The 27,860-nt window shown below is 37.4% G+C and overlaps 1 protein-coding gene across 1 annotated transcript; it reads left to right on the forward strand.

The window, feature by feature from the left end:
- The first annotated feature begins 1,988 nt into the window (after positions 1-1,988).
- LOC113112956 (brorin-like) lies at positions 1,989-27,860 on the forward strand. Its single transcript, XM_026278944.1, has 4 exons — positions 1,989-2,313; positions 9,234-9,984; positions 12,594-12,723; positions 26,878-27,860. Exons 2-4 carry the CDS (start codon positions 9,316-9,318, stop codon positions 27,027-27,029), a joined length of 951 nt encoding a protein of 316 aa, XP_026134729.1. The 5' UTR covers positions 1,989-2,313; positions 9,234-9,315; the 3' UTR covers positions 27,030-27,860.

Consider the following 27,860-nt stretch of genomic DNA (forward strand, 5'->3'; position numbering starts at 1 on the left):
GGGTCCTCTGACTCCCCTAGACAGAAAGAAAGAAAGAAAGAGAAAGGCCTCCATGAATATTTATAGTTTGTCTGAACTTTTTACCCTTTAGCAGAAATGTCCACGGAGACATCAGTTGGTTCTAGACAATAAACTTTGTCTGGCAAAAATCAGAATGAACTTTTCATCCCCCTTGTTTTAGAAACTACATTTTCACAGATACTGCTGGGACAGGTTTCCCTGCAGGTTGCTCAATCATGCATGTGGCCTGAGTGGACCATTACCACACTGTCACTCAATGCATGAAGAGTCCTTGTCCTGTTCTCAGGGAGCAGAGGCGCCATTCAACATTAATAAAATAACTTCTGCTTTTAGAAAAACACTCTCACACATTTGCCAAGCCTTGAGAAACTGTCCTTAAACCTGTCTGCTGGAGGATCTGAATCACATTTGTATGCCAAATACAGGTTCAGAGTAAGGCTGGATCAATTGTTAATGGGTCTGGAAATGTAGTGTCTTCTGTATGGAGGGGTTCATGGTGCCAGCAGCTTGTGCTCTGTTGTGAAATGTACTGTTGTGGACATCTATCCTTGCCCCTTTGTTAATGTTAAATTAATGATTTTCCCCTCTCACCCCATCAAAAAAAATGATGATGGAAATGGCTTCGACCGACCCTGAATAATCAATTATATTAATGCAGGCCTGTATTGGATATGAAGAGCATTTCTTTAAATGGACATCATCATCTGGCCTCAAGCACCTGTCGTTCTGTGTGTATGTGTGAGTGAGTGTGTACAAAACTGTCCCCAGAAGTTGGTTAAATGTGACCGCGTCCTTTCGAGGACATCTGGGGACATTCCCATTTGGAAAAAAAACTATTCATGAATAAAAATGTTTGTTGGGTTTAGGGTTAGTTTATGGTTGTAGTTTGTGGTAACTCTTGTATGTTCTCTTTTAGATAACTAATAAACGTGTGTGTGTGTGTGTGTGTTTAGCTATAGTTTGGAGAAAACATTGTGCCCTGAAGTTAGATACACTATGGTTCAGTTGTTTGGGGCCAGTGAAATGTTTTTGAAAAAATTCTCTTAAAGTCACTAAGGCTGCATTTATTTGATCAAAAATACAGTTAAATCAAACATTTTGTGAAATAATATTACTTTAAAATACGTTTTTATATGTAGTAAAATGCAATTTATTCCTGTGATCAAAGCTGAATTGTCAGCATCATTACTCCAGTCTTCAGAGTCACATGATCCTTCAGGAAACACTCTAATATGTTGATTTGCTGCTCAATTTTACATCTCTTATTATCATCAGTGCTGAAATCAGCTGTACTGCTTTGTATTTTTGTGAAAACTGTTATACCGTAAAAAAAAAAGTCCGGATTGCTTTGATGAATAGAAAAGGAATAATTTATTTGAAATTATATTTTTTATAACATTATACATTTCCGTACTGTCGCATTTGATCAATTTATTGCATCTTGCTAAATAAACAACATTAAAAACATAATGACCCTAAACTTTTGATTGGAAGTGAAAAATAATTCAGAAATAAAATATTTGTAACTAATATCAGTAATATATCTTCTTTATTATTTTAAATGTATTTTTCTTTTATATAAGTCAGTCATTGTAATCAGATTCATACAGAAACAAATCTCACAATGTTGAGAACTTACAATTTGAATATCAGCTTTAGATCAAAACTATTTTAAATCAACTTATGAGGTTATGATAAAGTTATGATAAAGGTTTAACAAATATCATCACCCTAATAAAACTCAAGTGTATATGTCTGTTCTGATTTCACTGTTCATAACTGAAAAAGTCACATCACACTTCAACAGCAAATACAATACGGAAAAGTTCAGCCCCATGTGCATTTTCATCCATGCACACTAAAAATGTCATCATCGCACATCTTAAGACAGGTCTGAGAATGGATAGGTTCTGTCAACACAACATGAACGATTGATTAATCACACAGTAAATTGTATGAGTCCAGTAAGGGAATGTGCCCCCTGGTGGTCGGAAAGGCGTCGCGCTGTTTTCATTAAACTCCTCACCATGTGACGTAAGTCTGCCGGTACAGGTTTTTTTTTCTTTTTTTCTTCACTGATGCTGTGGAGTCCACTCCTTTCTTTCAGTTCTCCTGCAAGAGCTGAGGAGACATTAACAGCCCTGTCGTCCTCGCTAGTGGCACCATTTAAACTAAATGTCCTATTTTCTGAGTGCAGTTGTTGTGAGGTGATGAGGAGATGAACGAGCCTCGATATCAACTGTGTGACAACTATCTAGACAACACACCAACCACACCGACGGAGAGATGCAGGTATGGACGTCCAGTCTGTTCTAACGCCTCTACAGCGCATTGTAAAGTTACAGTTAAACGTTTAAGAAGAGTCCATGTACTGTTCTGCATGACCGATGCGCTGAAGCATGTCCAGTATATGAACAAACTGAGATTCACGGGAGAAGAGTGAAGTATGACATGGATAAACGCTATGCTTGCTTTCCATAAACGCTTTTCTTTGGGTTGCATTACCTTGATTAACTTATGTGTGTGCTATGAATATTAAGGATAATAGCTTCTATTACAGCGCAGAGAGTGTTTTTTTGCATCTGCTTTGTGTCGCATCATTATCTACGCCTCTTTTTCTTATTCTCAGCTTCAACTCCAAATGATTGCATCAGTTATTAAAGTGATCTTTCACCTGAGATGTTACACTTTCTATCGTTATCCGTGAGGCTGTAGATGTGATTTTCGAGTGGATGTGAATGATGCTGTGAAGAGCACCTGTGCATTGCATCAACAGGCTCCACAGCTCACAGGGACTGGAGTTGAGAGCTACATGCATGGCTTTTATGCTTGAATGGGAGTTTAGTTAATAATGTCATTTTCGTCTAACATGGAGTGTTTCACATTTCACAGTTACTGTACACATTGTTTGATGTCTTAGGCTACTGCAATTTTACCACAATTCATTCGGGTAGTTGAATTTGTATAAAAGAGCTGGAACATTTCACTGTTTGCAACACTCATCTTGTTTTTGTCAACAGCCTTCGCACTACAGTATTTGTGGTGGGCAAAGTGGAATGAGGAGCAAGGTTTTAAAATAAATGTAAAAAAATATATATATATAAAAAAGTGTTTTGCAGTGTCCAAATCCAAGCACAGTTGTGTCTTTTTACCTGTATAGAGCAGAGGCGAACCAAGATGAAATGGGGCCCCAGGAAAAATAATAGATGGGGCCCTTCTAAGATTATTTTGTTAATATAACTTCGTTACCTATATATATATACGTATACAACATACAAAAATTTGTTAAAACACGTATAATAGAACATAAAATTTATATTTAAAAAAAGTGGGTATTCTTAAACAAAATATCAATCTTCATCTTTATGGCAGAAGATACAACTCACAGCCTCTCTTATCTCATTGTTGACCTATGTTTTTATCAGCTTTACTAGTTTTATTAGTTGCCAACTAATTATGTTAACTCAACTAATTCAATGTAGACGAGCTATATAAATAGTCAATTTAGTAAATGTAATACTTATTGGCTGCAAGAAACAGCACCCAGGGATCCAAACTAATCATGGGATCACAAAGACGAGCACCCAAACAACCCCCCTCCCCTAAACCGAAATTTTTATAATTTAATAATTTAATAAAATGACAATTTAATAATTTAAATTATATTTTTGAACTCCGCCAAAATAATGAAAAATCACTTTAAATGTTCACTTTCATTCATGAAGAAGACAGAAAAAAATGTCTCCTGTTGGAAAACAAAGACTTAAGATGAAAATGACATGAAATTACCATTATATCCAATAGATGGCAGCAGAGGATCTTTCAATAGCTCAGTTGCCATTTCAACTCACTAGTTTTTTTTTTCATACGGAGCCCCGCACATGACATGCAGGAAAAAATATTAGGCTAAATTGTGTGCACGATTTACTAATTCGTTCCCTCAATGTACTAAAACGTGCACACGATTACTATAGCGTTCCCTCGATTTACTATTGTGTTCACTCGATTTATAAATTGTGCGCACAATGTTAGTAAATCGAGGGAACGCATTAATAAATCGAGGGATTGTGTTAGTAAATCGAGGGAACACATTAGTAAATCGAGGGAACGTGTTAGTAAATCGAGGGAACGCATTAATAAATCGAGGGATTGTGTTAGTAAATCGAGGGAACACATTAGTAAATCGAGGGAACGTGTTAGTAAATCGAGGGAACGCATTAGTAAATCGAGGGAACGTGTTAGTAAATCGAGGGAACGCATTAGTAAATCGAGGGAACGTGTTAGTAAATCGAGGGAACGCATTAGTAAATCGAGGGAACGTGTTAGTAAATCGAGGGAACGTGTTAGTAAATCGAGGGAACGCATTAATAAATCGAGGGATTGTGTTAGTAAATCGAGGGAACGCATTAGTAAATCGAGGGAACGTGTTAGTAAATCGAGGGAACGCATTAGTAAATCGAGGGAACGTGTTAGTAAATCGAGGGAACGCATTAGTAAATCGAGGGAACGTGTTAGTAAATCGAGGGAACGCATTAATAAATCAAGGGATTGTGTTAGTAAATCGAGGGAACGCATTAGTAAATCGAGGGAACGTGTTAGTAAATCGAGGGAACGCATTAATAAATCAAGGGATTGTGTTAGTAAATCGAGGGAACACATTAGTAAATCGAGGGAACGTGTTAGTAAATCGAGGGAACGCATTAATAAATCGAGGGATTGTGTTAGTAAATCGAGGGAACGCATTAGTAAATCGAGGGAACGTGTTAGTAAATCGAGGGAACGCATTAATAAATCGAGGGATTGTGTTAGTAAATCGAGGGAACACATTAGTAAATCGAGGGAACGTGTTAGTAAATCGAGGGAACGCATTAGTAAATCGAGGGAACGTGTTAGTAAATCGAGGGAACGCATTAGTAAATCGAGGGAACGTGTTAGTAAATCGAGGGAACGCATTAATAAATCAAGGGATTGTGTTAGTAAATCGAGGGAACACATTAGTAAATCGAGGGAACGTGTTAGTAAATCGAGGGAACGCATTAATAAATCGAGGGATTGTGTTAGTAAATCGAGGGAACACATTAGTAAATCGAGGGAACGTGTTAGTAAATCGAGGGAACGCATTAGTAAATCGAGGGAACGTGTTAGTAAATCGAGGGAACGCATTAGTAAATCGAGGGAACGTGTTAGTAAATCGAGGGAACGCATTAGTAAATCGAGGGAACGTGTTAGTAAATCGAGGGAACGCATTAGTAAATGGAGGGAACGCATTAGTAAATCGAGGGAACGCGTTAGTAAATCGAGGGAACGTGTTAGTAAATCGAGGGAACGCATTAGTAAATCGAGGGAACACGTTAGTAAATCGAGGGAACGCATTAGTAAATCGAGGGAACGCGTTAGTAAATCGAGGGAACGCATTAGTAAATGGAGGGAACGCATTAGTAAATCGAGGGAACGCATTAGTAAATCGAGGGAACGCGTTAGTAAATCGAGGGAACGCATTAGTAAATGGAGGGAACGCATTAGTAAATCGAGGGAACGTGTTAGTAAATGGAGGGAACGCATTAGTAAATCGAGGGAACGTGTTAGTAAATCGAGGGAACGCATTAGTAAATCGAGGGAACGCGTTAGTAAATCGAGGGAACGCATTAGTAAATCGAGGGAACGCGTTAGTAAATCGAGGGAACGCATTAGTAAATCGAGGGAACGCGTTAGTAAATCGAGGGAACGCATTAGTAAATCGAGGGAACGCGTTAGTAAATCGAGGGAACGCATTAGTAAATCGAGGGAACGCATTAGTAAATCGAGGGAACGCATTAGTAAATCGAGGGAACGCATTAGTAAATCGAGGGAACGTGTTAGTAAATCGAGGGAACGCATTAGTAAATCGAGGGAACGTGTTAGTAAATCGAGGGAACGCATTAGTAAATCGAGGGAACGCGTTAGTAAATCGAGGGAACGCATTAGTAAATCGAGGGAACGTGTTAGTAAATCGAGGGAACGCATTAGTAAATCGAGGGAACGCATTAGTAAATCAAGGGAACGCATTAGTAATCATGTGCACGTTTTAGTACATTGAGGGAACGAATTAATAAATTGTGAGCACAATTTATTTATTTTTTATAAATCATGTGTGGGGCTCTGTATTTTCATGTCTTGCTTCTGAGTTTATTATAAAATGACTATTAAGTATAGCAAGTGCAGGAAGTTATATAGATATTTATAGATTTAATTTAAACATTGCATTGTCCAAACATTGTCTAAAAGGTACACATCAAACGAGAGCTTTAAGTTATCTTGACCTGTAGAAGATGCTAAAGGCAACACAGACTTGTTGCTGCTGTAGTTTTGTTACTCTGAACTTACTCTACATCACATAAAGCACAGCTCTGTTTTGACATCTTGTCAGATAGTTTGTTACGTCCATTGCCAGGGGGCCTGGACTGGGGGTAAAACCAGTACTGATTACCAGGGCCCCAAAGGAAGAGAGGGCCCTTGAAAAGTCTGGAATATATATTTTCGGGGGTGGGGGGGGGGTGCATTAGGACTGCCTATGCATAGGGCCCTGGATCTTGTGCAGCGCCCCTGTCCATTGCTGCAGTTATCACTGTCAATCGCAGATCAATTTGGCAGATTCACTCAAGTAATTTTTTACACTCATGTTTGTCATTCCTGAAACAGCATATGTGGACCGTTTAGTCCTCTTAAAATTTTCTTCAGCCTGTGAATGTAGTATGTAAGAGACACTGAGCAAAGGCTGATAATAATTTTTTACGCATGCACATATGTTTAATGTAGTGGTAATCAAATCTTCAAATACTATAGTTAGCATTACTAACGGTCACTGTATAATAAAACCAGGCTTCATTATCATAAGGGACTGCCAGTTGCACCCATTAAAATGCAATATTTTTGTTCTGAGAGTGTATTATTTATATTAACATTAGTGACAGAATAGAACATCATCAGTATGAACTTCTTATGTTCAGTTTAAATAAATGTAATTGCACAAATTATGAGCTACAATTTCGATTAGTTTTTTTTGTTTTTTGTTTTTTTGTTTTATTTAAATAAACATATTACGTTTTCTGTCCTCTGTTAAGACATCCCATTCCTAGTTTGTCTTCATGTATATGAACCAACTAATGGCCAAATTTTTTTTCCTAAAAGTTAATTGATATTAATTACTTTGTATGAGTGCATAATTGTAGAACTGAAAGTACATAATTGAAATACACAATGTTTTATAAGATTATTTCTGTGGTTCTGGCTGTTATTGTCAAAGTTGATTAAATGAAAATGCACCCTGTCTAAATGCATGTTATAACTGTTATTGTGAACAATTAATCCTTTATAAAAAGAATCGGAATGTAATAACTCAATCTTCTGGTGAAAGGACAGAAGTCTCTCTGGTTATGTATGCAGCTTGTGCTTATCAACCTCCACTTTTGAGTGTGATGCCCACATTTCAACATCCAATAAACATCTTGCAGATGGAATCAAGTCCCAAACCTACATTTTTTCTTTTTCGACAATCCGGTGTACATCACAATACATAAGAATAGATCTGTGGCTACTTCCGTTTCATGGTCACTTTAATATTAGCATAGCTGTGATAACTTGCAGTCTTGCTGATATTCAGCACATCAGTATGCTTGTGTGATATTGCTTAAATATTTTTTTCAACTGATCCCTTTCCCCCCCCAATCTTAAATCTATTTCACGATTAACCTCTTCGTGTCGTTTAACAGATTCATTTAAAGTGAATTGATTGCGCTTAGCTGGATGGAGAATAGAGGAGTTATTGAAGTGCTTGTGAGTCAAGTTCCCTTGAGGCAATTTACTTTCGTGTCCATCACCCCCGTGAAAATTGATGCGTGGAGGTGTGATTGGAAGATTGCTGTCGCTATGTGTGATCTCACCCGAGGCAGTCAGCCTTCACATGATTCCAGAATGGGAAAGTTGTATATCTTTTCTGAAAAAAAGAGAAAATTAATTAATTAATTAATTATATACATTTTTGCTTATTTTCTATTTTAGGCGATATTCTGTACAGTTTACATTACGTTTACTTAAAATTATAGCGACAAATTACATATAAATGTTTAGAAATCATCTCCTTAAAAGTGAGTAATTCTGCAAATAGATTAAATAAAACAACTGAGTTAAACAAATACAGTTAACTGGAATTAAAATAAACATCAGTCGTATTAATATTAATAAATAATTTCTAATGTAACAATAATTTATTTAGATTCCATAACTGAAGATTTGTTTATATTTTACATTCTGGATCTCATTTATTTATGAGAAATGTATGAGTGACTAATTCTTTGTTGTCTGTTGACCACATCACATAAACACTTACCACACTAACACTCCTGAAATAAAAAGCATTCATTTAATACTTTAAAGACCTCACAGACCTCGGCATTCGGTACATGAAACATGACAAGGGTAACAATCAAATAATTTAGAACATTTAGACAGGCCATGCTTGCAAATCAAAGATTGCTTATTCAAATTGTATTGGATTTGGTCAATTTATTGCAATCAGTGAATGATTATTCTCATTAGCTGTTAGTAAAAAAAATTAGTAGCTATTATTTAAACCGACTTTATATTAAGTTAAACAATGAAACTAAACAAGATCATTCTATTAAATACAATTTACATATTATAATTTCATGAAATCTACAGAAGCACAGAATCAGTTTTATAGCCTGCATGATTTACTTGACTGAAGAAACATTGAAGGGGTTTGAAAGGAGTGTTGTAGATCTCTGTTAATATTTTGGCACTCCTTAAGAGAATTGATTTTTGGTCAGTTTTTGGATAGCTGCTTTAGCTATCTGCTATGACTGATGATGCATTCATGTCATGTCCAAAAGATCATATTTATGAGTTGAATGACCAAAAACACATCAACAAACTCATAATTAGGACTGGAAAACTCATAAAACAGAACTCATGGAATTTGTGATTTATATAACAATTCGTTCAGCAGCACCTTTATAAACAAAATAAATCATAACATATAAAAACACATCATATTGGATCAATATGGCCATCACCATTTTAATCCAACCAAAGTGACCTGAAAGCACCAGATTTCCCAACTCGTAAATATGAACTTTTCAGGAGGATTGAATGCACCATAACATTGCATTGCCTCTGTCCATGGTGCTGAACTCTCTAGTTTGTTTCTTTTACAGATGTGACGATGCTTCTGCTATACTAGAGTCTACCTGTGATTTAAGGGCTGTAATGTGAGTCCAGGTGCAATCCTGTCTTTTTATGCTGGAGGAGAGGAGCGAGATGCTTCACTCGGCTGCTATGACAACAGGACTTATCTTTGTTTGCTGGCTCTTGTATACGAGCGCACGGGGCAATCCCATTGTGTCTGTGCCAGAGGGTGGGGAGAAAGAGCGCTTAGAGCGTGTTCTGACCCAGGCCAAGGAGGGCGCACTGAGCCCTGGTGCAAAGCAACGTCTGGAGGAGCTGAGTAATGTTGAACTGGAGGGGATCAAGGGTGGGAACAAATCCAATTCTAGCAGGACCAGACCCAACTTGAGTCCCTTGAGACGAGGGTCCAAACTACAAGGTAAGACAATCGAATCCTGGGGTGAGCAAGAATCGCTCAAACAAACGGAAGAGGCGCCAACAGAAGAGGCCAACATATCCCTGGATGAGATCGATGACTATGCTTACCCTGATTATAGGGGTAAAGGCTGCATGGACGAAACAGGGTTTGTGTTCGCCATCAAGGAGAAATTCACCCCAGGACCCTCCAACTGCCCATGCTTGTGTACAGACGAAGGTCCTCTTTGCCCCCAACCAGAGTGTCCAAAACTTCACCCTCGTTGCCTGCGTGTCGACACCAGCCAGTGCTGCCCGCAGTGCAAAGAGAAGAAAAATTACTGTGAATTTCGAGGAAAGATCTACTCATCTCTGGAGGAGTTCAAGGTTAGACCAACACATTAAGTGCTTCATTATCCATATGCCATCTTTAACTAGGTTTACTCCTTTCTTTTTTCTGTATTCAACAGTGTCAGGAGTGCCAGAATGACCTTTATTTTATGGTAGATTATGTGAAGTCTTTGCATTTAGATCTTTACTCCTACGAATCTCTGTTCATTATTGAGCTGGAATTGAATTTTTGTGGTCCAGTGGAGTTTTCTGTCCAGTTGAAGAAATCTAATGTGTGCACATCATGTCTTGATTATATATTGATTCCAGCAGGCCAAAAATGAGATTTCAAAATTACTAATTTTTTCATTTTTAATCCATCACTCTTCCTCAGCCCCAGACTTTCCCCAGGGAGGAGGCTCGCCACTACATAAAATATTGTTTTTCCTGTCTTTTATGCTCTGAAAGTGTGAGGTGTTCAATTATTATGCGAAACTAATGGTGACTTATCTTGTTTAGGCTGTGTTATGTAAGAGAAGACGACAGGCCTTTTTTCCCTGTAAGGTCTTATTATGATGCTCTCTAATTTCGCCTTAAGTAAAAAGTGCATGCCATCAGTTTCAGAGTTAGCAGCAGATGCACAAATGATTCTTTTTGAACTGTGTGTCTCAACCCACAACAGTGTAGCCAAAGCCATTAGCTGCTTCTACACTTCTTGATTCAGCTTTCATTGGCTCCTCCTCCTGTGTCTTTGGAGTCCTTATCCAAAACACTTGCATTAAGTGTTTTTCACAAAGACTGGTAATGACCAAGCACTGAATTTATTGGTTCTGCTCGGCCACACCTAATGCATTTGCAGACCGCAAAGGTAACAATTAAACCCTCGGCAGAACGAAATGAGTCCCGGTATCATATCTGTTTAGTCCCACAATGCGAGCCTCTGAGGTGGAACTGCTGAACAAATCTGTGCTCGCCTTTGTTGAACTTTTCAATTTTAGAAACCCCCTGTGAATTTGTATTTTATTCTCCATCTCAACTGGAGGTGACACATTGTCCTCTGTTTGATTCGTTGAAGATTGTCTCAGGAGATGCTGTGTGCAGAAGGGTCTTTTTACAGAAATGCTAATGCCAGAAAAGTCTTTTGTATTTTATGCTTGGAATCAGAGAAGAAGCAGTGAGCAAAACTGATCGTTTGTTCAAATATACAGTATGTGATTTCTGAGACATCTGTGGAGTCACATGAATGCTTGAGAAATCCACTGTGTGACAGAAAGACTGAATTTATCACATGAATACAGTTCAGGTTCATGAAATGCAGTTAGTTTCTTTAACTATGGGAACTTTGGGTGCTGTGGATTTTTAAAAATGAAGCACTTTTTGAACTTGCTACTTGATTTAATTTTTTTTTCTAACAATGTTCAACAATATATATATACATGAATAACAGCAAAATTCCCTGAATGACAGTTTCCACTACAGTACATCTGAAATACCCATTCATGCAAATGATGGTGGTGGAAATTGACATTTTAAACATTTATGGAGTAAAATGGCAGATTCTTTCCCCTAAGGCAAATTTTATAGCTAGCATTTTATGTTTTGTAGATACAGACATTTGTAAATACTTTCAGACTGTTTGCATACTTTGATAGAAAGCAACAGTTATAAGTGATATTTACCTGGATTTAAAAAGTTTTCTTCACACACTGGGTAAATTATTAGTGGCAAATTTGATGTTTGTAATGGAAAATATGCTACAGCCGAGGGACAGTCATAAAGTATGTAAAATTTCATTTATATATAAATCATTGGTAACACTTCACAATTAGGTCCCATTAGTTGATGTCAGTTCATTAAGTCACACAATGAGACACACAGTCAACATATTTATAACCCTATGTTCATTGTTCATGTTAATTCAAGACAATTAAATTAGCAGATGCAACTTGATTTTAATAATATAGTCATACATATTAATATTTACATTAAGATAAAAATGCTTTAGAAGTCATTTTCATTGTTAGCTCAAATGTCACATGTAATGTTGTTTCTACTAAATAATTTACACACAATAAAAATAGAAATGGGTTATCTTTCACGGTTTATTTAGATGAAGCGGATTCTCGTATTTTAAGATCGAAAGCTTGGGTAAAACATATATAAAGCAATATATAAACAAGGCATGCTAAAAAGATAGTTTTAATATGACCTCCGTCTAACAAAAAAAAAGGGGGGGGGGAGAGGGGTTGTTGGAGTTTTAATGAAAATAAACCCTTGGGACCTAAAAGTGCCTGTAGTTGAAAAATCACTTAAAAAAATAGACAGGTATTGATATTCATCCATAATGAATGGGCTCGAGCGTAAGGTACAACTCAGAGTTCCCTATGGACATAAATATGGAAAGAAAGGAAGGGAGATGAGCAATGCCAGAGGAATTGCCCGAAGGAATTAGGTAGGCATTATTAATATACTCTCAAGTGCTCTGATTGGCAGGACTATATGAGCGTCCTCATCAATTAAACCGAACACTTGTCAGTTCCCAGTAAGAAGCACACCTCAGATCAGAGCTCTTGTTCTTCCTCTGATAATGAAACCTCATATCAATCACAATAGTACGATGAGTGTTGCTACAGAAGGTTTTGTTTCTCATCTGGCTGTGCTTCCAGGTGTCTCCATGTGAGAAGTGCCGTTGTGAGCCCAGTGGAGAGGTTCTGTGTTCGCTGTCCGCGTGCCCGCAGACCGAGTGTGTTGATCCGGAATATGAGCCCGAGCGGTGCTGCCCGGTGTGTAAGAGCGGTAAGTGGTCGTGTTCTTCCAGCCTTTCTCTCTTTCTCTGTCCTCTCCATCCCCCGAAGCGCAGAACCCCTGCTGCGTCCCCCAGGAGCGAGAGAGAGGTAGGTTAGAATCGCTTCTGTAAAATGACCACAGGGACTTCACTTTCACTTCACCCAATTACCATACCATGAAGAAAATTCACAGAAAGCATGCACAGAGCCGCAGATCTCATCGCCTCTCATATGGCTTACGTGTGCATCCATCTGATTGTTCTATAATAGCCAGTTTACCTCAGTGAGGTGATGCAAACCCGAGGAGATTATATTTGTCTGCAGGCCTTTCTTTAAGACAGTTGCTGGAATGCATTATAAAGAGAGCAGTAGCACTAATGAACCTGCAAAGTTGCTCTGCTTGTTACCAGGAGGTGAGGTGATTAGCACAGGCAGGCGTTTCGGTTGCAGTCTGCTGTCTCCAGCCCTAGGGCACAGATGATTAAACTTTTACATGTTTTTCTCCCCTCCATTTGACTAGAAATACCGAAGTATAAGGTACATAAATGTATTCCTTCGTCAAAGTACCCACTGCAGAGAAGGAAGTGTTTTCAAAGCCACTCTACATGAAAAGCACCCTTGCACTGAAGCCTTTTTTTGCTCCGGTACAAAATCTAGTGAGCGGCATACAGAAGCAGCATTTTAAGAGGTGTTCGGCGTGCTCCTGACAAGAAGGCTGTTCCACAAGGAATCTGACGTATCTTATTTTGGACAAATTCTTAGGCAGTGTATTATGTGTATACTTCACAGCCATCCTATAAGGCAATGTGTTGAACTCAATCAAATATACTATTGTCATTGTTCCCATAATTGTAGTGTTTTAGTCTGTATGATTAAATTAGTTTTTAAATTATATCTTCTGTTTGCCAACATACCATGAATGACGTTATCAGGATGAGTATTTTGGGTGGAGAATTGTCTCAAGGGCGTCTACCGAACTTGTGACATACTGTAGTGAGGGGGTGTCTCTGTTCATAAATATTGGTAAATTATTATTTTCTATCATTATTGTTATTGTTCTTGGCGTGAACAGGCTTTAATAGTGCCACCCAAGCTGCTGGGTCTACATTTATTTTATTCGTTTTTGGCTTTTTACAGCTCTCTCTGTTCTTAAGCATCTAAAATTAATCAATAACACAAACTAAACAATACAAGAATGCAATAAAATATCAATATTTATTAAGTTTAACACATTTTGTCATTGCTCAATATTCCTAATTTATCTGTAATATAAATAAGATGCTAAATTTGTTATTTATACAGTGATAATGGTCATTCAGTGTAATGGATTTCAGTGTGGTGTAACAGAAATTGCATTACACCAAATGACAAAAAACATTTTGTAACTTAGGTTATCGCACCATGAAAAGGTGAAAAGATCAAATATTTAAGAGCAATAAACTCACTTTTCTGCAGCACCACACAGTCTTCAGGGTGCCATTTGATGATGATTGATCAGTTTTTTGTATGTTTTCAGAATGGCTTCTTGTTCCTGTTACACTGGATGAGCTCTGATCAATTTCATTTTCAGGATAAAAGTCCCCTGGTTATTGAAATACATAAAAAAAAAAAAAAGACATAAACCTTTCAGTATAACAGCTAACACTTGCCAATGCCAAGAAAAAATGCCAAGAAAACAAATATATTTTTTAGCTTGCTATTTTATTGTTTATTTAAAGATGTAAGTCTGGACCAGTACACTGAATGACAATTTTACAGTTTAGAACAATATTGCCCCCATATTTCGACTTTGTTTTTCTTTCACAAAAGTTATTTGAAATACAAAAGCAGACACTTTACTTGCATTTAACATGTTTTTTATGTATTTAAAATGACTTTAATTTGATACAGACAGCAAAATGTTGACGTTTCCTCTTTGACCTATGTATAAACTGAGATCATTACTTAATTATACTAAATGCTTTAACCAATTTATTCTCATTGTGAAGTCTTACAGATTAAATACAGTTCAATGAATCTGAATAATTTAATTGTAGCTTTGTTCTGTTAGCATAGCTTCATCGTGTGTTAATAAGATCAGTTGAATGAGGAACACTATCTGTGTGATGACAGTTTAGATGTTGCCTGTGTAGACAGCAGACAGTGAGGGGACACACTAGGTTTCTGAACAGAGCTTTTGTGTGCCTTGTGCGTGGTGTTGTTCTCTTTTTGACCAGAGGAGTGTTTTACAGTCAGGGGGAGCAAAGAAAAGCGGTGACCTCGGGTTAGTGTGTGAGTGTTCTGTGATTGGAACACATTACAATGTCTTGGGAGAAGTTTTCTGAATCAGTGTGGGTTATATAGAGTTGTTTGAGATGCTTTTAGACAGCATGTCCAAGACTGTTGCTTCTTGTGTACGCCTGGATGCTGATCTAATATGGCACCGGCAGCCACGCTGCCTCCTTCAGCGCAAAAGGAATGATGACTTGGTAAATGGATCTCTGACTCGGCAGCTAGTGTGGACCGTTGGGGGAAGGGTGATGTGGGGCAATTATTTTAAAGAGCACACATGTTTAAATGGATCCTCTTGGCATTTGCTGAGATGCTGCCAGGACTCCCTGATCCAATATCTCAGTTGGTTTTTGGCTGTGAGATGGAATCCATGGAAGTCATGCTGTGGTGAATTCAAACAGTTTTACAAATGTATGTGCACAACAAGCAGTCAAGCTGTATGATTTTATGATGGATTGGAAACCTTTTTGCTCAACGCACAAGATTACAGCCGCCTAGTGATTTCACGGCATGCTGGAATACCGTAGTTCAGCTCGGCTCCGTTGCGCTTGCCAGGTTGTCTGCAATTTGATTTCATCTCAGAACTGTTTCGATAGATACACTGTTTGTGTTTCCTGTGGTTCTTGTTCATGTCTTGGGTGGGGGGGGGGGGGTGTAGATCACACAGAGACGTGAGTGTGATGGGTGGCACCTCTGAGGATTTTGCTGCGAATGTCAGAGGTACATAGACTTCTGCACAGATGCAGTACAAGAAGCAGCCAGATGCTCTGACCCCATGAGATTTACACTCTTCAAAAGTAAGACTTCAAGGCTTCATGCAGTGACACCGTAGGATGGGTGTGACAGCTAGTTCTACCACAGCGTCTGATGAGGATAATCAAACACAGACTTAGCATTTGCCAGGAGAACACAAGAGAACATTGGAGAAGACTGAAACTGGATGTAATATGATTGCAAATCAGGTACAGAGTCAACTCTGACAGGGTAGTCATTTTAGCCATAAATGTCATGACTGATCACTTTGGAGCCAAAATGGCACTATGACAATGTTGATGGGCTCTGTTTACAATTCCTGAACAATCTGAATTCAGTTGGAGCAAACAGAATGCAGATTTTTATTTCAAATGTGCATTCAAGGAAGTAGAATGAAAATGTATTTATTTTGACTGGAAAAGTACTGGCTAAGTCTAGCTTTGAATTATGGCTTATTAATGCCTTGTTAAAAAATAATGATAAAACACATTTAGTTTTGTTGATTTACAGATGGATGTTGAAAGTATGGGGCCAGTAAGTGGCCAAAAGTGTCAGTAAAGACATTTACAGTGTATCAAAAAATATATATTTTGAATAAATGCTGTTCTTTTGAACTTTCCACTATTCAAAGAATACTGAAATTTTTATCAGGGTTTCCACAAAAATAATGAGCAACACAACAGTTTTCAACATTGATCATAATAAAAAACCAGAAATCAGCATATTACAATGATTTCTGAAGGATCACGTGTTACTGTAGACTGTAGTTATAGCTGCTGAAAATTCAACTTTGAATCACATGAATTAATAATATATATATATATATATATATATATATATATATATATATATATATATATATATATATATATATATATATATATTTAATAGAAAACAATTCTTTTAAATTGTAATAATATTTCAAAATATTACTTTTTTGCTGTATTTATGGTCAAATAAATCCAGTCTTGTTGAACATAAGAGACTACTTTTAAGCATCTTGACCACCATTTATCCTAAGCTGAGACAGATGCATATACATGAAATTTACACTGTTACACTGGCACTATAAAATATGGAAATATAAGTGCTATATATATAAGTTAAATGATTAAGTGTAGATATAAATTTATTTCATTAGAATGCACGGCTAATTTCAAATGGCTTCCACTGAAGAAAATGCGATTTAGCATCAGTTAATGTATCTACAACGAGGCTAAAGGAGCATTGTTAACCAGCTAAAACTTGTTCCCTTGCTCCAAACAAAACTTTTTCAACTTTCTGTGCAAGTGATTTGTCCAGTAAATCATAAGGAGAATGATTATTTAATTGGTACCATTAAGAGTCAATTACCATCTGATTGACTGCGTCTTTGTATGGAAGACCGGCCCTTTGAGAAAAATGTGGTGTCTAAGGGATGAAATGATAATAGCTGCAGTAGAAATGGGGTCTGTCGTCTTCATTTTGGTTGGCAGAGTTGACACTGAATGGGGAAGCAGTGAGGAGAATTGATTTCTAAATGGGTTGCAAGCATTTCTCTCATAATCATAATCTTGTGCTCGGTTCACACTCACCACGGCATACCCAGCAGGGGCTACAAAAGCCTCCCCCTCCAACTGTTTTAGCTCAGGTCACAGAAACCACACAATTCAAAAGACGTAAATGCTTGTAATTTGTTCGGTCATTAGAACATCTCATCATTGAGGTGATTCATCTGTGGCCAGCGTCAGCAGCTTGCAGAAAATGCAGTAAACAGTGCAAGGCCACCTACACCTTCAAGGCTGCGGAGCACATTTCATCCTATTAGCTACAGTTTCATTTATTTTAAGTGGTTGTTAGCATATGAAAAGCACAAAGGGTGAATAAAGCAGTCACGAGGGCTGATATCTCTATTTGTTGCTCATGAAGAGCAGAGGTAAGCACCTCTTTCTTAGCTGCTGAATGAAGTATTATGTTCCCGAGCAGAGGGCTGCCTGGGTCTGTTGTTGGAGGAGTATGCTGGGAGACACTTGAGGAAGTGCCATGGGGGGAGATGAAAGTGAACACTATTGCTAATATCCACCCTAGGCAGTTGTTCATGAATATCAAAGAACATCTGCGATGAGCTGCAATGTTAGGACTCAAAAAAAAAAAAAAAAAAAAAAAAACGGGGGAAAAAAAATATCCCGATTCAGTCATAGCACTCCCGCGTTCTTTTCACCAACTGAGGGACTGTCAGTAAATAAGAAACTTGACATTGAGTGAGCTTTTGAGTGCCTTTTGGTGCTTTAAGATTCATAGAGAAAGCTGCACCAATATCACAAACTCCCAAAGATGCTCTTTTGGAAAGGATAAACAAGCTTTCACAAGGAATTCTTGTGAGATGATTGAAACAGCGTCAACTGGTCATATAATCTTTGACCACATACAATTGGGAACAATAAAGCAACGCATAATTCACATGGTGCTGTGAATGAATCAGTGCTTTTGAACAAAAATTGAACAAATTTTAAAAGTGAATGAATCATTATCTTTTACTTTCATGCACTGGCTCTGACAATGAATACTTTTTCTTTTTGAAGAGTGTAATTCTTTTCCTTCCTTCAAAGGCTCAAGGGACGACTCAGGTTGTCATTGAATGAGCTAACATAGGTGCACTTTTTTGATCTTAAAAATACATTTTGGTTCACCCAAAAATGAACATTTGATTGCTATCTGTTTACCCCCAGGGCATCCAAGATGTAGGTGACTTTGTTTCTTTAGTAGAACACAAACTAAGATTTTTAAGTCAAACCTTTGCAGTCTATTTACTCTTAAGCCCCTTTCACACTGCACGTTGGTCCTGGAAAATTGCCGGATTACCTTCTGTGTGAACGCAGGATTCCAAGAGTGATCCCGGATTGGGAACCTAATAACATTGCTGGATTCAGTCCTGGAACGAGCTCTGTGTGAACAAAAGCCAGAACCAATGGCGTAAAAGGTGTGTCGTGGGGATTACGCACATTATCTCACGACTCTTTTACCAGGTTTTTTGAAGGCAGATCAAAGTTTGCGAACAAAAAAATATGTGCAAACTGTAATGAAGCAGTGATAAGGTAGTTCTTCACTATTTGTGCTACAGCTGAGATCGTTCGCCAGTTTAATTGAAAGGTAACGTGCCTAGCGTTTTCAACTCGTACTGATGTCATGTGTCATTACGACACCTTTACGGGTTGTCTGTGAACGCCCGCAAAAATTCCAGGAAATCACTGGCAATGGGAATGAACCTAAATCTAACGATCCGGGAACAATTGCCAGGACACATTACTCGTGCATTATCTGGAATCTCAGTGTGAAAGGGGCTTTATAATGTAAGTGGATGTTAATCATGGCTAGAACATACAACAACAAAAAAACATACACAAAAAAAAAAAACAAATTAAACCCTGCGGCTCGTAATAATACATTGATGTGTAAAGACACAAAACGATCAGTCTGTGCAAGAAACTGAACAGTATTTATATTGGTTTTTACCTCTGATTCATGCAATGTCCGAACTGTTAGAACTCTCCTTAGAGCATCCTCTGAGCATGTTCTCAAGCAGGCATGTGAGGCATCTTCTTCTTCTTGCTTTATGGCAGATCATAGACTCATAAGTGCATTACTGCCACCTGTCTTTCAGGTGGACCATTGACACTCAATTAGAATCTCAATTAGAAGTGTCAATGGTCCACTTGAAAGACAGGTGGCAGTACTGCACTTATAAATCAGCAATCTGCTATAAAATAAGAAAGAAGAAGATGCCTCACAGGCTTGCTTGAGAACACGCACAGGAGGACGTGCTAAGGAGAGTGCTAACAGTTCGGACATTGCTTGAATCAGAGGTAAAAAAAAAACGATATCAATACTATTCAGTTTCTTCCACAGACTGATTGTTTTGTGTCTTTACACATCAGTGTATCATCACGAGCCGCAGGGTTTAATCTGGTTTGGTCAGTGTATGTTTGTTTTTTTATTATTATTGTATGTTTTAACCATGATTCCCATCCACTTACATTATAAGAGTGATAGACTGCAGCGGTTTAACTTCTACTGAAGAAACAAAGACACCTGCATCTTGGATGCCCTGGGGGTAAGCAGATAAACATCACATTTAAATTTTTGGGTGAACCATCCCTTTGGTTCATACAAAACAGCCTTGTTCATAAAATCAAATGAACTGGGTTGTTCATTGTTGCACAAGGATCTATAGACTAACTAAATGAGATGGGTTATGTCAATTTAGTTGCAAATGTGAATCAGTTTTATTCACAACAATGAGAGAAAGGAGATGGAGAATTTTTAATAAGTAATCAATGACCATGCACAATTATGTAAATTGATTCTTCTTTTAATGAACGCCTGCTGGTGAGATTTAACCAGCAGAAAGCATCTGTGAACAAATCAGTAAATAAATCTTTTTAGGGAATTCAAAATAGAGTAATTGAAGTGACTCAAAATCTCTTCTAATACCTTGCATGTACAAACAGGAAAGAGATGCTTTTTTCCCCCTGGAGCCCTTTCCTTTATGTCGACCTGCTCTCATGTGGGCCATCACCTTGGCAACGTACAGGGAAACAAGCCCTTTTCTTGAAGGGCTCAGGCACTGGGGTCGCTGCTAATCTGAGAAGGTTGCAATAAACATTTATAGCAAAACCCCTGAAATTTAATGTTTCAGGGGGGAGAATGGGATCACTTGCAAAAAAAGAAAGAAAAAAATTGGAGGGAGAAATATTCATGGGTGCTTAATAGTAGGGATGGATGTCCCATTCCGATCCACGACATCGGTATTGTGCAGATACTGGCCCAGAACGCTAGATCGGAGATCGGAGGGGAGAAAAAAATATGATCTGATACCTATGTCCGATACCTATCCAACACAAACCATGGGAAAATCTAGCTTAAACCATCACCTAAATCCTTGAATTTTAGCATTTCTCTTGCTGCGACATGATGATAACGATAGTAGTCAATTATAGTCGCATGAGTATGAGAGTTAAAGTGCTCTTGCAGTCCGGTCTGCCTTCAGTCAGCCATTTCTTTCGAGGGAAGGGGTGTGCAATATGAATATTTTTGATCGTGGACGATAAAAATGTTTCCACGATTTGCTTTTGAAGAAATATCGTTGTACTATGCTGCAGCACACATTCTATCCATGGAATGAATATACTGCGACAGCCAACATATCCAGTACCATATAGATTGAGACTATAAAATCAAACAGACAAATTAATAGCCATAGGCAACTGTCTAGATACAATTGTTATTTGTAAATAATAATTGTTTTATTTTTACTTGTTCATAATCTTTTTTAATGCTACTGCTAAATTCTATTGTACCTGCAAAACACAGTTTATTTTTATTAGTGTATTATGTGTATTTGTAATGTATATCTTTGTTCTATTTTTTTTAATAATGAAGATAAAATAATTACAAAGATTTTTATGTTTTTAGGTGGCTAATTGAGCAACGTGCTTCCATTTATTTCATTATTATTATAAGTATTAGTTCAAGAATAAAATAAAAATATCGGATTGATATCGGAATTGGCAAATAGCCAAAGCTGTGGCATCGGTACCGTTATCGGAAGTGAAAAAGTGGTATAGGGACATCCCTACTTAAGAGAGACCTTTCAGTCCTCAGCTCATCTCAAATATTTCCTTTTCTTTCTTCCTCTTGAAAAATATGTTTGCCTGGATTTGTTGCACTGATGGTTTTATCCGTTTGTAATGGGACTTGTGTCTCTGCGATACTGAAGGAGAGAGGTAGAGGACAGTGATTTTATATGCACAGCACCTTCATCTCTCTCTACATTCTCCTGAAAGACTATTTTTTCAGTCTTTTATGTCCAGGAGATGCACAAAAGTAGGAGAACAGGATTTGAAAAGCAAACCACATGGATGTATTTAACAGAAGTCTGTAATAAAAATGTCTTGTATTTATGTTAAAAACATCTTTCTCATACATAAAAGCTCAACAAATTAGAAAGATTCCTGAGGCCGGTTACACCTTAAGTTACGACTTAAGTTATGCCTAGTTTTGATGTGAAGTAACAACTTATACTCTAAAAAAAATGTTGTGTTGCACCATTAGATTTGAAATATTGAACTAACGTTTACAGAGGGAGTAGTGGTTGAAATCAAATTAGTAAATTGCCTCAATAATACTTCAAATCAGTTTCTAATTATTCACATATAAAAATATATTTCTTATTATTATAGGTATTGTTTACCACAAAAATGAAAATGAAAATGAACATTTACCCTCAGGCAATCTAAAATGTAAATAGACCAGATTTGGAGAACTGTAGCATTACATCACTTGTTTACCAATGGATCCTCTGCAGTGAATGGGTGCCATCAGAATGAGAATCCAAACAGCTGATAAAAACATTAGAATAATCCACAGCTAATCCACACAACTACTCTCCATCAATTAACATCATGTTAAGTGTAAAGCTGTGTGTTTGTGAGAAAAACAAATCTATCATTAAGGCGTTTTAACTTTAACCCATTGCCACTGGACATATACCAGTCCATAAATCAAATAATGCTCCTCAAAAAACACATCTACATCTTGGTTGGGCTGTGCATGAGTACATTTACCGTACATTTCAGAGTACCTTTATAAAGGCTATTGGATCTCTGAAGTAAAATGTAAAATTATTCCACATTGCAATATTTTATGGCGATCATATTACTACTTAGCTATTTTTTCTTAAGAACAAATGGTGCAACCAAATACAAACCAGCTAGTAGTCACTAAGCCCCTACTCTGTACTTTATGTTCCATTTTAACAAATACAGGTGCAATACTACCCTGGTCCATATGGCATAGCGTATGACTTATTATGAGAATGTTGGAATTTGTTCATTAATGTTTTAGTGAAGTCCATCCACTGGCACTTCCAGAATAAAATATACCCCTGCAAATCCACATACACCTTCTCCATCCATCCCAGCCCAGTCATCATTTCCACAAAAAGTAAGTAAATTTAGTGGCATTTATAATGCATACGTACTAAAGAACTGCATTAAAGGGCTTTCCTTTTACAGTACTTATTCTCAGAGCAGTGTGAGCTATGATCCCGGCTCTTTCAGAGAGCATCAGCTCTAATGAGCTTTAAAAGATCATGTCATTTTCAGGATCCAAGCTTTCCTTTTCTCCTCCTTTGCCTTTTAGCTCAATTATCACTGTGCCATGGGGAATGCAATTCATCTCTGAATGGACCAAAGTCTTTAATGGTGCACTCTCTTGAATTTAGCCTTTACAACAGTGCTTTGATAGGCGGTGAGGATAAGGGTCTGCTCAGCGTGATAATCACTCCTGTCCACTGCCAAAAATGCAGCATGCGCACTGCTCCACTGCTGTATTGTTTGTTGCTGTATACTGAACCCATTTATCTTCCATTCGATTCTTTTTGTCCTCCTTTTTCAACTTTCTCTACCCCCTCTCTCTGTGTACCAGTGATCACATATAATGTGACAATACATAATCATGTTCTGTTATGCGACAGTTAAACATATATGGCAGCTGTTTTAATGCACATATAGTACAGAGCCATAAGATAATGTGAGATATAACCCATCACAATGAATCAGCTGTGCCAGCTGTTTTTATTTTCACAGTCTTGATATTTGGGGACAGGAATCTGAAGTGTTTCCTCTGGAATTATTATGAATATGGATTGGATGAAGTCTTGACAGCATTGGCCAAATATTCAAGATGATTGATGTGCCTGCATTCTTTTGATGTAGTCCTCCATCTTTTATGATAATGTCTTTTAGAGGCTGAATATCATTTTTCCTTGTTTAGCGAATGTAAAAAAAATACCTGGTGCATAGGTAGCATTTCTCTTTGATGGCATAATGTTTTTTTTTACTAATTTTGTTTCTTATTGGGTTTTTTTTAGTTTCAGACCTGAGACTAAACATTTAATATCTTTAATAGTTTTGTAGCCCGTTTCCCATAGTTGAAGAGTAACTTCCATCGAAAAATTCTGACTATTAAAGCCATTTTACACAGCATGTTCTCAGATTTATTATCAATTGGAGCAATTATCCGAATTTTGGCTTGCAATTCTATATCCGAATCTAAATTTATTTTGTTCAGCCTGCTATGCCATGCCCCAAACTCTAACTGATTGTTGATCGGATCACTCTAAATTTTTTGATGGTTCCTGGGAGGCTTTTTTATTTTATTTTTTTGTACACTTTTTGGGGAGATAAAGCCATGAATGGCCTACTTATAGAGGCCAATGAACAAAAAAAATTGTTTAACTGAATGTATTTTGACATAAACTTTAACTTTATTAGCTATCATTTACATGCAGCACAGAATGCATTATTTACATATGCTAGCATGGGGGTGAAGCAGTATCTCATTAAGATGGCAAATAAATGAAAAGCTTGCTGCCCATCGAGTACTGTGTAAAATGCCATTAAATCCTGCTAGAGCTTTCAAGCTGTGTTCACCAAGCTCAGCACAGTACTTCAGGCTGTTCTGACTTAGCAGGCTTTATTTTTTCGAATTGATCAGACTTGATTGTCTTGTAGTAAAAAGCCTTCCATCCATCCATTCATTCAAGATTTAAACTATTTAAACATTTCAAACACGTTTTGTCTACGCAGCTTCTGAGTTTGTCATGACAAATTCTCTTTTTCTAGTTAACATATGCATCTGAATGTGACAAGCCATTTAGTGTTTGTCCTGATGAGTCACTTTTAGACCTGCATGGTCCAGTGCATGATGTGGCATAGCAATTCCAGTCTATCTTCCTCTGGTAACTGATAATGTTTTTTGTTCTTTTTTGTTTTTTTGTTTGCGTTTGTTTATTGTCTTTTTGCCTATACAGGTGCTGGTCATATAATTAAAATATCATCAAAAAGTTGATTTATTTCACTAATTCCATTCAAAAAGTGAAACTTGTATATTATAGTCGTTCATTACAAACAGACTGATATATTTCAAATGTTTATTTCTTTTAATTTAGATGAAAATTTAACTGACAACTAAGGAAAATCACAAATTCGGTATCTTAAGTATCTCTTAAGTAATTAAGACCAATACAAAGAAAGGATTTTTAGAAATCTTGAAAAGTATGAACGTGAAAAGTAAAAGCATGTACAGCACTCAATACTTAGTTGGGGCTCCTTTTGCCTTAATTACAGTATTAATAGGACGAAACAGGAGCGTGGATGGCTGTTTACTGACATGGGATTCATTCCCCATGAAAACAACTGCTACTGTACCATGGCTTTGAATACTGTAGCAGGATGTTTGCTTGTAGCACCTATATTTTATACCATGCCTGTTTATATTTCTATTTGCCAGTGTTTGTTTCATCAGTTTCAACAGCTATTTCCAAAAAAACAGCTTTACTATTTTCTCTTGGCAAGTTCTCAAAAGCATTTAAGCTGGATTCAGGCTTAAACACATAAGTTTGTTTAAATATTTTACATTTTGAAAGAGCACTTGCATGAGAGGAACAGCTTTATAGATTAGCACACTAAAGGTTTGTGTCTGCACTTGGGGCTTGATAAATGTTTATTTGTGCACCAAGAGCTCAGCACTTACTCCTCTATGAAGTAATGATACACTCATGTTAAAAGGAAGGCCTGATATTGAACAGCTGTTACCACACAGAGCCGTTGTTAACTGAGAAGCTGCGCAAATCCACGTTCATTATCAGCGTTTATTTGCGGAGCTTCTCACTGAACAACGGCTCTGTGTGGTAACAGCTGCTCTGTGTGAAATCTCGCACCTGATGGAATTTACAGCTGATTAGAGAACTGATTTACTGACGAGATGCGCATTAACGATCGGCCGATCTTGATCGATGCACCACTATCATTTAGAGTTGTTACTGAATTTACAAGTGGCTCCCTCGCTGAACTGCCAGGCATTTTTTATGTCCAATTCAAAATGAACAAAGAATCATTAATTGGAAGCTGCACCGTCTTTTTTTGGAACGAACATATTTCTCATGTCTGTGTGTAAAGTATTCACTGAGTTTCAGTTCATTTTAGAGACACGTTTCAGGAAGATATTCACGGAGAACGAGACAGCTGAAAGCACAATGTATTTTGTCTTTATTTTACAAAAGCACAATGTTTTTTTGGTATTGGGAGTGTACACAAATAAAAGTGGACCCTTTATAAAGTGAAATTGTGTATTACTCTTAAGTGTCAATCAAAAACGACAGAGCATTTTTAGTTCTTTTAACTCTTATTATGAAAAAATGCACGTGATTTTGCCGGTGCCATCGTCAAACCCAGGAGGTAAAATTAGATGCAATCTTGTGCATACAAGAGTTGAATGCGAATGAAAAATGACTCTGATAAAGTAGTTGCTTGAAATCATTTATAAAGATTCATGAAACAGATTGAATCATTTAGAGCTGTTACTGAGTTCACAAGTGACCCCCTCACTGAATTGCGAGGCGAGTCTGATTTAAAAGGAAACAAGAATCATTACTGTTATATATGGTTTAAGTTTTTCAGACATACATGTGTCTGTTTATTGACTGATCATTTATATGACAATGTATATTTAAAGATACATATTCAAAACAGCATTTTGTTGAATAAATTAATAATAGTGTTCTAAAACTATCTAAAAAGATTTTATTTTTTCAAATACAACGATTTTTACTAATAAACTAATAAAATGATTGGTTATTGTTTAAAATGATGTCCAATTATAAAGTTTTATACTAAATACAGATACAATAACACCCTAGTTTATAAAACTAAAACCACTGTAGTTTATATACAAAAGTGTCTCTTTATCACAGGTATAGCAGAATGAACTGAAGCCTTTCTGAACAACAATTTATGTCAGGCAATTTTGTAATTTATCAACTGAAAAATTATTTGGCTCTTAAATATTTAATTGCTTTTATAATTTATTTGTTGGTTTGGAGCCCTTTACATGCAGAAAAAAAAGAACCGACTTGGGTCATAGTATTGTGGTTTGATTGACTGCTAACTTGAAAACATCATAAAACTTACATGAAGTCAGTTGAAAATTCTAGCTTGATCCTTGGCAGTCACTGCCACTCAAAACCAGGGCTTGCAGTTGTGTTGGCAGATCTCAGCAGGCTTTCTCTCAATTTGATGCACTCTCTCCTGTCTGTGTACAGGGCCAAACTGCTACGCGGACACAGCGGTGATCCCGGCCGGCCGAGAGGTTAAGATCGACGAATGTACCATCTGCTACTGCACGTACGAGGAGGGCACCTGGCGTATCGAGCGGCAGGCCACCTGCAGCAAGAACGAGTGCCAGCCGAGCTAAGGCTCGAAACGCTCAGCGTTCACCAAGACAACTGTGGAGATCTGGATCACCTGTCCCAGCTGGGGTCTTTACAGGCTCAACACAGCAGCCCTGAGCCTCACACGCAGCCAAGACACCGGCACCATGTGCTGTAACATCAGTGGGTCATCTGTGACCATTCATGACTATGAACTCAGAGTGTCCTGTAACAAACAGCGGATGGACCAATTAACCTGGGGAAAAGGCCAAGGGCCAGGGTGCGAAACGCTACTTTCCTCTCGCTACCACGGAGCCTCTGAATTGGCATCGAGTCATGATGAGTGATGAGATTCATCCGTTAGAGTTACATGTATAGTCTTAGGAGGCATGGAGTCGAATTCAACTATATTAATACTTCAAGTTTGTATTGAGATTTATAGCCCATATAAAGGATATTTATTTATGTATGTGCTGGTTCAACGATTATGATTGGATTCAGATATCTGATTTACAGTGAAATGATATTTTTATAGCCACTGTATTTTGATATGCTGTAACGTTTTAATACCGGATCGACTTTAATCCGTCTTATTAGAATGTATAACGCACCTACAGCTGTCAATGTGTCTGGAGGATTAGTTTCGTCAAAGACTGTCAGGAGTGACACATAACATCTAACACAACGTCAGGATAGTCAGCAGAGCAGAATGGATTCAGTCTCCATTCAAGGAAACCTAAAATAAAAATAAAAAAGCTGCTTGCAGATGTTTGCATTTTGTTAAGTCTCTATTGTGCTCTTATCTGAGGTCTGTTTTGCTAAGACGCGTTTCTATATGTACGTGTTTTCAATGTTCCAAATAAATCGTTACACTG

This window comes from Carassius auratus, chromosome 13 (assembly GCF_003368295.1).
Source record: "Carassius auratus strain Wakin chromosome 13, ASM336829v1, whole genome shotgun sequence".
In the NCBI taxonomy this organism is placed as follows: Eukaryota; Metazoa; Chordata; class Actinopteri; order Cypriniformes; family Cyprinidae; genus Carassius; species Carassius auratus.